Below are 12116 nucleotides of genomic sequence, written 5' to 3'. Positions count from 1 at the left end.
CTTCACCGTGTTCGGCCTCTATTCTGCTTATTTCGAATGTTTTAGCTATAAATGCTAAATGCATAGAGTTTCATACAATTGCTACAGGTAGCTGTGGCACTATAGTGTCTATGGCAGCTGCAAGTAGGGTAGTTCAGGCAGCATGGGATTGTTAGGTAGCACATGGATTTGCCTACTTAGTACTTCTAGCTTTAGATGACTTCATGACTTTGCAAAGTGATAGTCTTTAAGAAAGTACTGCGCTATAAACAGTTAAGTGAACATTATTCAAAATTTCCGGCGAGAGGATTCGAACACAGGACCACTAGCGATAACTTCTCAGGATCAAGTCGAGAGCATGGCGGCCGCCCGTCTGGCCGGCATGATGCATACTTAAAGTAAGAGGTCCGTACACCAACCAAAATGGTTTAAAATGTATATTTACGTTTCGGATCCACCGTGGGAGCCTCATATATCATAATATATAACGTAAATCTATATTTTAAACCATTTTGGTTGGTGTACAGACCACTTCCGTTTAAGTACTTCTCAGGACTGTGTCGATAAGAGCTGCATGCAGGGTAACGGTTCTTTGTAGTCGCACTGACATAAGCTCCTGGCATTTATTTTATTTTTAAAAAAACTATGCTTAGTGTAATCACCTTCCCTCTTCTGTCTCCACTGTAGTCGATGCATCATCAATTAAGACTGCTCTTAGCAACGATATTTTGAAATGACTTGGTAATTTCTAGTTACACTATATTGTTTCTACCCACTTCGACCTTTATCCTGCTACCCTGGGATATTTGCAAGTTCTTTGTTGTTGATGTTGTTGTTCTTGATGCCTCTTATTTTTGTTTTATTGGCGAGTAATTGTTTGCAAGCCATGTGTCCACCGATTCTCTAACGCCAGTTGGGCCCAAAGGCTGTGATTGTGAACATGCTCCTCACCGGTAACTCCTTTAGCCAAAGCGAAATTTCGCAGCAGTCGGTCTTCAGTCTGCTTTTGTCTCAGTGCCAACGAAGTGGCCGCGCGCTCTCTTCGCAGGTACCTGGAGAAGCGGATGCGTGCCGTTTGGTTGAACGGCATGAACGCTTTGGGCGAGAACACCTTGGAGAACGTCGTGCCGCTACTCACGGGGCGACACATTGAGGAAGTCAAGAAAGAGTGCTGGAGGGACTCCTCTCAGTTCTGGGACAACTGCTCTTTCCTCTGGACGGTGAGTTCGTTTATAAGTCGAGCTCGGGAGTGGAAACGAGCCGTATATTGTCACAAATTCTCGGGCTCCTTGCTTTGTTATCGAAAATTGTATTCCAGGTCATTGCTATTGCTATTCATGCTATTCGAACTCATTTTTGCCTGCGAGTCCGCCTGCGAGACAAGCAGCGCGCTCTGTCGTGGAGTACGCCTTAGTAGCATGAGTAAGCTTTGCTTGCCCATGACAGACGCAACCAAGAATAGTAACACGCCACTTATGTGGAATTACTTATTTGAAAGAAATCCGGGGTTTTACGTGTCGAAACCACGATTTCATTACGAGGCACGCCGTAGTGGGGGACTCCGGAAATTTGTGCCGCCTGGGGTTTCTTAATGTGCACCTAAATCCAAGTACACGGGTGCTTTCGCATTTCGTCCCCATCGAAATGCGGCCGCCGTGACCAGGGTGGGATTATTTATCGACGCGAGAGGGGCGGTCGTCGGTGTCCGGCGTCAGACGTCGCTTCGGCAACAAGAATTTCGAACCACGCATACCCAAACACGCAAGATTGCGTCGTCTGCTACGGCGTTGGCCCCGCGAATCGGGGACGCCGTAGTAGACGCATTTGGCGGACTCCGCAGGGACGCGTTTGCGCTGCTCGTGTCTTGAAAGCAATCTGCGACGTGGCGAAAGTGCGCGCCCACTCGGGCCTCATCTTCAAAGCGATGTGGGATGTTTACAGATTGCGCGTAGTGCCGGTGGCTTCGTATGCGCTGTGCTTTCGACGTTTCCTTCGCGTGGAAGCGAGAGATTCACTGAGGTCAACTGGCTCGTGGCTCCTGCAGCGATTCCCAACTCCACCGTTTTCACAGACAGTTCCCGCTGTCGTCGAGCGAGATGTGTTCATGTTTACCTGTGACACAGTGCGTGACACCATGCTGGTTGGTTTAGTCAAGACACTTTGACGGGCTAGTTCGTTTGAATTCGTGATAGAATGGGTAAGCGCGATTGAACAAGGACATAGAAAAAAGCAGAAACGCAAGGACAGCGCTGTCTCTGTGTGTCTGTTTCTTTCTACGTCCTCATTGAGACACGCTTACATATTCTAGCATTGGTAGTTTAGTTTGAAAGCGAATGTTTTCAAGTTTATACGGCCGATAAATCTACTATCCTTACTTCGTACAGCTATCTACTAATTTGCGATCGCAATCAGTGTTTCGACTTTCGAGTGGAACTGCGATTTTTTTTCCTTATTGTAGAAAATTTTGTCTCGATAGTAACGTAGTTTTGAACGTGCAATTTGCTTTAACGTCTTATGAGAATTATTTGAATTGTTTCCGCTTGATCACACAAGCTCAACCAATTCCCAATGTGGTAGACGCTCTCCATGGAATAAGACGCTCTCCATGGAAAAAAAAGACGCTCTCCATGGAAACAGGTCTATCTATGCACAGCAGCAAATAATACACCTTAAGGAAGCCAGCCCGCGATCGGATATGGGCTCTTCTATACCAGGTGGCGCAAAACCTTGAAAAGAAGAATCCAAAGCGGCGCAACTCACCGCCCCGTTCCAAAGGGGACGCTCATAACATCCATCCATCCGCTAAGAGGCGATTGGAGGACTGGTGGAAGAAAAGTAGGGAAATGACAAAGAACGGAGTCGTACAAAAGCACAGTTCGCAATATGGGATCAGAAAATTTGGTAGTGGGAGTTCATAGTATATAGTTTTTCTTTTTTCTTGTTTAACCGAGGTAGGACTTTAGGCAGTATAATAACAAGAGCTTGGTGGCGCAACCCACCACCCCGTTCCAAAGGGGACGCTCATACCATCCATCCATCCATCCATCCATCCATCCATCCATCCATCCATCCATCCATCCATCCATCCGTCCGGCCGTCCGGCCGTCCGTCCGTCCGTCCGTCCGTCCGTCCGTCCGTCCGTCCGTCCGTCCGTCCATCCATCCATCTATCCATCCATCTATCCATCCATCTTTCCATCCATCTATCCATCCATCCATCCATCCATCCGTCCATAGGTCCGTACGTCCGTCCGTCCGTCCGTGCCAAGTATTCGCTGTGGGGATGCAATATGTACCAGGTGCTCAGGAGTATATGGCAAGGTGTAATGGTTCCAGTACTTACGTTCAGAATGCTTCAAACAAACACGTACCCCACGCAGAACAGACTACATCACTACATGACTGACCTATACAAAACATCATATTGCGAAAATTGCCATAGCACACTAGACGTACATCACTTGCTCTGACCGTGTGGTCGGACCCACGCAAACAAGGATCAAGACTCCGCCAGGCTACAAGAAGCATTACGCAGCACGGACCTAGCGGAGCAGCTATGGGCCGTCCAGCGAGCCCACGATGCGGCCAGGGAGTTACAACTCCCGGTCCCAACGTGGGAGTAGCCCGCTCTATGGGACCTTGCGTCCCGTAGCTCGCAGGACCTCTCATTAAAGTTTTTCAATCCAATCCAATCTGGAAATGCGGCTGTTTGCTTGAAATCAGGGGTACAATCAGCACTCGATGGCAAGCAAAGGTCAATGAGACGCCTCGCATTGGGCGCTCATGGGAAGTCTACAAATGAAGCTGTGCAGGATGATATAGGCTGGACAAGTTTTGATGTGAGGGAAGCTCACAGTAAAATTGATTATGAAAGGTGAGTGGCGAATATGGAAGAAAGTAAATTGGCTGGCAGAGTTTTCAGGCGTTTGTACAGGAAAAACATTGATTTCACAGTGGAGGAAAGGAACAAGGAAGCTTACCAGCAAGTATGTGACCTGTGCGGTGAGCAACATGGCAACAAAGAACGTCAAGCGGGAAGTCAGAGAGGCAGATGTAACCTCATGAACGGCGGCAATGGGAAATAAACGTGCTATGAGTAACTACGTAAGAGGAAAAAACTAAATCGGGAAAGAAATAATTTATGATAACTCAAAGGGAAGCTCACTACTTTTCGAGGCGAGATCGTGATGGCTTAAATCACGCACTTATAAAGCGAGACATAAGAAGGAAGAAGAAGCATGTGCTTGCTGCTGTAAAGCTAGGGAAACAATGGAGCGTGTTTTATTGGAATGTGAAGATATCTGCCCAGTGGTAGATTTAAGCATCTCTGGCCTCCTTGAAGCCCTTGGGTTCAGCGAAGGCAGGGGGAAAGTAAACGCGTCCGCAGCAGATATTAGTAAGAGGCGATACGCGTTCGTTCGTTTCTACATGAAATAAATTGCTGCGCATCCGTCGTGTCTCTGGTGAGGATTGCAAAAAAAACACTCAATACACCGCACTTCGCGCAGGAGTTCGCCAACGCTGGCTACCGCACCTTGTACGCCGAGGACCAGACCGTGATATCGACGTTCAACTACCTGAAATCGGGTTTCAAGAAACAGCCCACGGACTACTACTTGAGGACGCTGCTCCATCCCTTTGAAACAAATCTGGGTCGTTATAAGGTGCGCTGCCTCTCACCTATGGTCCGTAAGTGTTGTAGTTGGATTCAGGCCTTTAGAATTGTATCGTACAGCACGCCTATAGACTGTGCACACGATAAAAAAAGTTAAATAGCTTGTAGCATTTGCCGTCGCGAAACTGCCCATTGGATTATGAGGGACACTGTGGCGGAACGGCTGCGGATTAGTGTTGACCACCTGTGGTTCTTTATAACGTGCTTTCAAACCACAGTGCGCGATAGCTTTTGCATTGAGTCTCCATATTTAATTTTTTTTTCAATACTGCCAGTCTCGAACGAGACCGTAGCAGGTGTGGGCATCCATACAATTTCAGCAGGAGAACAGCAATGAACAGTCGAACACTGGCGAAGAAAACAAAGCAAAAGGAAAAGTGTACCACAGAAACGAGCCATACATTTGCAGATCACATGTAGTTCCGTTAAACTCACTGTACGCAAAACAGCGCAACCAGTTCGTTATGTTGATTACAGAAATGACAGCACTAAACGTGTTTAAGGTTCGCCAATATGATCGGTTTACTCATTATCTAGCGGATTACAGAAAGTTGAAAAACAAACTGTGTTAGATGTAGTTGTGTGCAGTTTATTCGAAGCTTTCACTGCGAGCGAAACACGCGAGTATTGAAATGTGCCATTATGAAACGAATACTCTGTTAATGTGTACGAGTGTTTGTGGCGTTAGAGGTGATATTTGGGAAGTGATAAGTACATGTAAGAATCTATTCTCAAGCATTTGTGGAGCACATGGTGCAAGAATTTCAAGCGCGCTAGTTTTGCTCTGACAAATAGTGTTGGAAGGCCCGCTCGAACTAACAAGTTAGTGGGCGAGTCGGGACGAGTGTATTTGTTGTAGATGAATCCGATGGCTTTTCTTTGGACCTTTTCTATTTTATTTTTGTTAGACATAGTGTGCGGAAACCAAATGACGTTGACATATTCTAGAGTCGGGCGCATGAACGTGGTGTAGGCCAGCAATTTAGTACGCCACGGTGTGTACCGGAAGCGACGTCTAAGATAAGAAAGCGCCCGCAGGGCAGCAGAAGTGACGATATCTATGTGTGAATCCCAATGAAGCTTTGATGTTGGAGTGAAACCTAAATATTTATGTTGGTTGACTTTAGTAAGAATACGGCCGTAAAGAACGTAGGTAAAGCTAGAGGGATTCTTTTTTGCTGTAATTGTCATGCAGACTGATTTTTTTTTATGGACATTTGCAATGTACTACACCATTCAACATTTTTTTTTTGTAGTGAACTATTAAGAATTCTCAAGGTCATCAATGCGTTTTTCCAAGCCGTTTAAAATGCGGCTGACGCGGCCGGGAATTGAACCCACGACCTCCTCCTCGGCGGCACAACGCCATAGCCGCCGAGCGCGCAGGCGATGGACGGGAACAGCAGCGCCGCCATCCAAATTAAGATTTCATTTTGCGCACGACAAAACACAAAAGGGAACAGCAAAGGATAACAAATAACGGGTGAAAAATATTCTAAGGCCAACAAAAAAAAATGCTTTGCCAGGAACCATTGTAGGTGATTGTCAAAGTCAACGATAGCTTTCTTTTGTAAGCCTGCTGCCCATTTCTAGGTCATACCTGGGTTCATGGTCTCTGTAACCGCAAAAAAAAAAAGAAACTCAAGACGCGTTCGGTCTCAGTCTGGCAGCAGCTGTCGGTATTGCGGCGTGTGAGTGAACGGCGAGAAAGAGGCGAAAGAAAGGAACTGTTAGACGCCTAACTGATAATTGACAAAGCAGCAGAAGAGCGGGAGAAACTACGCGGTATAGACACAGAACTGAATTTGCCTGGGCAGTCTTTGCATGCGTTAGACCAAACAGTTTTATCCGACACCTTTTTTTTTTCTTTTTTGACAAAGCACGAGGTTTCCCACCCGTCTGCTGACATGTTTGCAGCTCCTGAACTGCTACCTCTGCGTGGGCCAGTCTCTGGTCGCTGAAGTGGTGTTAAACTACACGCGCGACTTCGCCATCACCTTCAATGACGAGCCGTACTTCGCCTTCACCTGGGTCAACTCGCTCACGCACGACTATGCCTCGACACGCTGGGGTGGAGACGAGATCTTCCTCAATTTCTTTGAGGCGAGTCCCACCCTCACACACGCGCGTCTCTCGTTTCGAAGGTGAACAATCTTTGTCAAAAGTAACAGAGTCATTTACCCAACAGCCTTGCTGTAGAGGCTACTTGGTGATACTTGGCGTCATCTTGTCCTAATTTGTCTTCGTCGATGCAGCAACTGCTTTTGAGTAACGCAGTTGCTGCAGTGACGAAGACAAGTACGTCCCCTCGTTGAAACCTTCCACTCTATAGCGACATCACTTGTTCGACCACATTTAAGTATGTTTTGTCGTGCTGGAAACCCTATTGAGAACGCTTGCGGGCGCGTGCAGTCGCTGTACGAGGGCGGCCACCTGAACAGAACCATCGTGGTGTTCTTGAGCGACCACGGCATGCGCTGGGGCGGCATCCGTCGCACCTTCGCCGGCCTGCTCGAGGGGCGCATGCCGGGCCACCTGTGGTACCTGCCGCGAAGCCTCACCCGTAGCCACCCGCACCTCCTGCACGTGCTCCAGGAGAACGCGCACCGCCTGACCACGCCGCTCGACGTGCACGCCACGCTGCGGAGCGTGCTGGAAGACTTCAAGCTCCTCGACGCGCCCACCACCGAGCCCTTCTTGGTACGCGCGCACGCTACACGTTTGCGCTCCTAAAGGAGTAACTGATTAATTTCTGCCACTTTGCGTGCGAAAACCAAGGTATTATTACGAGGCACACCTTAGCGGGCGACTGCGGATTCATTTGGACCACGTGGGTTCTTTAACGAGCACCCGGGGCATGGCCCTCGGGCGTTTCGCCCCCATCGAAATGTGGACGCCGTGGTCGGGATGCGATTCCGCGTCCTCGAGCTTAGCAACGCAACGCCGTACCCACTATGCCACCACCGCGGGTTAAAGATGTACCAATGTTTTATTTTCTATTCTTCATTCATTTGCTGCATGTCTTTTCTCTTCGCCCTGTGGCGATGGTGAAGCTGAGGATGACGACGCTTTTGACGATTTTTGAGCACTTAACCGCTGTCGTAGGAAGACAAGTAGCGTACGCAGATGTGTACACGGTGGTTGATGGGCCTAGTTCCCTTCACACACCGTTTAATGCTGGCATAACGCAATTGTCCTTTTGTGCTGTACAACGACCCAGTGTTTCAGCATGTAGTTTGTGCCTCCATGTGCACCATTGCATCGTCGCGATGACATCGGTATTCTGCGACACTTCCAAATTTCAAACACGGATCTCTGTCAAACTTGACGAACCCGACTCACAAATAAGTACTTACGCTAAAATTTTCCGCAACAGTATCGATACCAGCTAAGCGTGATGTCAAACACGTTATTAGTGATGGCAGCCTGTTAGTTGTCAAGAGCACTTACGAACGAAAACCTTTGTGAATTCCGTAATCGTGAATTCCGTGAAGTCCACTTCCGTAATCGCTTCTTGTACGCCTTGAAATCGTTCGTCGTCTCGAAACCAGGGCTGCTAAACAACGCGCGCGAAACTGCTCCCTATAGTGGGACGATGAGATGTTTTTCTCGGGAGATCTCGGCAAGGAGTACGACACGTTCCCGCATTTCCCTTGGCTGGATAGGGAAAAACTTCAACATATATATAGGTGAGCGTGACATTAAAGCATCGAGCATATCTACCCTACTATAGTTTTAATGATGCAGTGGGGCGTTTATATGAAGGGCGTACAGGTTTCCCGAGATGCTGGTCGCAAAATGCGGCGAAGTGTGCCGTGGTCTTGTCAGGCACTCTATATATGCCTCTTGCTATGACAATTAAAACAATTCCCTGCGTAAGTTGTCTTGAATAATGTGAAATAAATAAATAAATAAATAAATAAATAAATAAATAAATAAATAAAGAAAGAAAGAAAGAAAGAAAGAAAGAAAGAAAGAAAGAAAGAAAGAAAGAAAGAAAGAAAGAAAGAAAGAAAGAAAGAAAGAAAGAAAGAAAGAAAGAAAGAAAGAATGAAAGTGGAAAGGATGAACTTCCCCATAAAGAAGGGGAAGCTGATAATCCACAAAACAGGTGAATCAGCTGTAGTATTTCACAGACTACACATTGGGTTGAAATGTGGTGAACTTCATTTGAAAGGAGGCGAGAAAATTATCAGCCTCTTTACACGATCAACAGTCGTCGAATAAGGAATGTCGCTGGAGCCAGTGTTTCCTTTTGTCTAAAACGTTAGCTCCAGCGACATATTCGACCATGCCGGATAACTTCAAGCCACCGCCTTCCTGTCAACTTCTCTCCTGTTTGGATCTGAGCCTCTTTATAGCATAATGAAGTCGACACTTAAAAACAATGACAGCAAAGCAGTGGCGCAGGTCTCTGATTTGCATTATCCAGAAGCGTCTGACACTGAGGCGCATGAAGGTGGCTGACGTCGGTTACTTTCCATACCGCGAGTCATTTCGAAGCCCGAAAAAAGGCTCCGGCATCTATTGCCGTCGAACAGAGCTCTGGCATGTGGGCACGTAGGTGGTACACATAGGTGTTCTGCAATACATCGTCTCCCCGCTTTTTCGCCCACAGCGGGAGACGCAGCGCAAGTACGGCGGAATTCGCATGACGTCGCTGTTCACCCCGGTTCGTATGAACAGGACATGCGACGACACCGGAATGGAGAAACAGTGGTGCTCGTGTCTACGCCGAACATCCATCTCAACGTCTTCGCGGCCAGTCCCTCAGGTGTGTGTGCGTGCGTGCGTGCGTGCGTGCGTGCGTGAGTGTGTGCGTGCCTGCGTGTGCTGTGCTGTGTAGTGTTGTACTCTTAATTTTAGTGCAACGATGGATGGGTGTAGTGTCACATGGCCATAACATAACGTAATAATTGATCAGAAAACTACAAGACGGTGCAAAAGTCCTTAACATGACAGGAAAAAAAAGATATGTGACAGCGTCAGTTTCAGCTGCTTTCATGGGTGCGTCGTCAGAACACGATTGCAGATTGTGCCGAATAGAACAAGCTTTGTAACGGCAACGCCTGTCACACAGGTCTACGTCATTACCACATCTTAATATGCCGTATATACTCGACTAAGGGCCCCACTCACATAATAGCCGCCCCCCCCCGCCCCCCAATTTGGCAGTGTAAAATTCGAAAAAAGAAAATGCAGCATTAAAGAATTCGAAAATTGAAGGGAGCGCCGCAGTATGTATGCATGATCTTGGATTCTGAGCTCAGTGAAAGTGTCTCCTTCGGGCATAGTTGTGAAAAGCTTTCGCATCCTAGTCGTAGCCAACGTCACGGAGAACACTGGGGACGACTGTATCCATGAGGATGCGGCCGAACCGAATCATACCTACGGCGTCAAAAACAGTACTCGAGTATATAGACGGGCACCAGCTGCATGCCATGCTTGCGTGAAGGAATAGTTAGAAAATCGAAAAATCTAAATCGTGAACAAATATAAAAAGTTTACCGGAATGATCCACCCCTATGTACGCGCTGCACTTCATCAAGATTGCGAGAAAAAATAATAATTCACCGACGATTACGATACTCCCTAACGTGAAAATTTGAGCGCAGCTCTGAAAGTGTTTTCATTTCGCGATATATTGGCTGGCGCTGACAATCTGTCTCGTGCATCACGTTGCAAACGGAACGAAGTGCGACGCGACTGCCTGGCTAATCGGGAGAACACGACAGGCAGCACGTGACTGACGCGTGGGCGCGATTCACAGCAGCCGCCGCAAACAGACCTCTGCTCGTGGAGCACGTTGTTTCCGTATATGGTATCGTGCGACGCGCTCGGCGCATCCCTCCGGTGAACAGACGACGACGCGCTCCTCTGGCAGCATCTCGCAGCGGTCGTCGGGAGTCTCGCGGCAGTACGCTTTCCTTCTCCCGCTTTCGCCATGCCTTCCTCCGCTCCCGCCTCATGGTTAGGCTGCGTCCTCCTCTCCACTTTCCTCCTCGCGTCTCTTCGCTCTCGCCGATTTTCCCTCTCCCGAAGCGCTCCGCGTTCGCTCTCACCTTTCGCTGCGCTCGTTCGTTCGGTTACGCCGTAAAGCAACGCCGACGCTCGGCGAAGGAACAGGCGCCTAAGAGCTGCGCGCTGAAAGTGGAGTCTATACACGAGCATATATGGCCTTAGTCCCCCACTAATAGTCCCTCAACTTCAACGGGTGAAATGAACGCGTATATACGACAGCTTACAGGCGTCACTAAACGTAATTGAATGTGCTTTCGCCTGATTGGGGTCATGTAAACAATTCGTAGCAAATCACAGTATTCACGTGCGTCTCGGGTCACAGTGTATTTAGTTGTACGCGTAATTTCGCGCGTAAGTGTAGAAATAATGTAAAATCTTATAATTTCATGGCGCGAACAGCTCGCGAATCGGGGACATTCGTCATATTTGCGGTAACTAAACTTCGCGATTTCGGCTTCATATGTACGGATCAATTCTGTAGCCCCTATGCGTGGAATTTAACACTACGTTAAATCAGGAGTGAAAACGAGATTCATGCCTTAGTACACTTGCACTATCGCGACGTAGCTGAAGTAGTGCAAAGAGGACACAAAACCGAAACGAGGAAAGGCAGGGAGATTAACCGGACGGAGAGCCGGTTGGTTAGCTTGCTCGGGGCTAAGAAACGAGTAATCAAAATAATAAAGTAGAAGGCAAAGGAAAAAAGAGATAAAGTTCACGGAAACAGTAGTAGACACAGGTTGCCTCTAAGCGTCTTTACAGGTCCGTTGATTTTTGAATGATCATTAGAATACATGCAGCTTTCCGGAATGCCCGATAACCGCACGTAAAGACTGGGCAAGAATAGACGAGCTGAGTGCAGCCAGACTTTTCGCGCTGTTTCCAAGTATTCTCGCAACGTACTAACAAACCCACTTTTCATCCCTTATTTAGTTTATTAGCTTTCTGAGTTGGTAATGGTTCAGGTCAAGCACCCAGTATATTTGCCTCTATAAGAGCTCGACAATCGAGTTGGTTGATTGGATGCAGTAGCAGAGGCAATCAAGTGCTTGATGGCCTCCGCAAAGTTAGAGTGGTCGCATATATAGAGCAATTAGCCATTACATCGAGGAAGGAGCATCAATTTGTGAAATCTTCCCCCAGTAGTAGGTGGCACAGCCGTGTAATATGTCACCGGGAGAGCGTCGTTGGTATTCGCAGCTGCAGTGGTGAATCGAAGCATGTACAACACGATGGTTAGAATACTCCAGAGATTTCCAAAGAGCCAGCGTAATGTAGCGAACAATTCGTCGAAGTTACTTGGCTTTGCTCTTTCTAACGCTATAGCGTTAAGGAACCTGTGCCGCGAAAAATCTGGTGTAGGCGTCGACCGTCGTTACGTTACAGATCATTCCGAACCACTACCATGCAGGCCCTCCGCGTGATGCAGATGCGTTACCGAA

The 12116-nt window shown here is 47.7% G+C and overlaps 1 protein-coding gene and 1 long non-coding RNA gene across 2 annotated transcripts in view; one reads left to right on the top strand and one right to left on the bottom strand.

The window, feature by feature from the left end:
- Window positions 1-12116, bottom strand: part of LOC135906837 (uncharacterized) — a 145102-nt gene that overhangs the window by 55437 nt on the left and 77549 nt on the right. The gene's annotated exons all lie outside the window — the stretch shown is intronic.
- LOC135907443 (uncharacterized) overlaps window positions 1-12116 on the top strand; it is a 29517-nt gene that overhangs the window by 14189 nt on the left and 3212 nt on the right. The window contains exons 6-10 of the mRNA XM_065439166.1: window positions 1028-1199; window positions 4487-4642; window positions 6571-6756; window positions 7066-7353; window positions 9272-9427. Of these exons, the coding sequence (XP_065295238.1) occupies window positions 1028-1199; window positions 4487-4642; window positions 6571-6756; window positions 7066-7353; window positions 9272-9427 (958 nt within the window). The remainder of the gene's footprint in view (window positions 1-1027; window positions 1200-4486; window positions 4643-6570; window positions 6757-7065; window positions 7354-9271; window positions 9428-12116) is intronic.

Source organism: Dermacentor albipictus, chromosome 1, assembly GCF_038994185.2.
Source record: "Dermacentor albipictus isolate Rhodes 1998 colony chromosome 1, USDA_Dalb.pri_finalv2, whole genome shotgun sequence".
NCBI classification, from domain to species: Eukaryota; Metazoa; Arthropoda; class Arachnida; order Ixodida; family Ixodidae; genus Dermacentor; species Dermacentor albipictus.
This window is presented reverse-complemented; position numbering and strand designations above follow the sequence as displayed.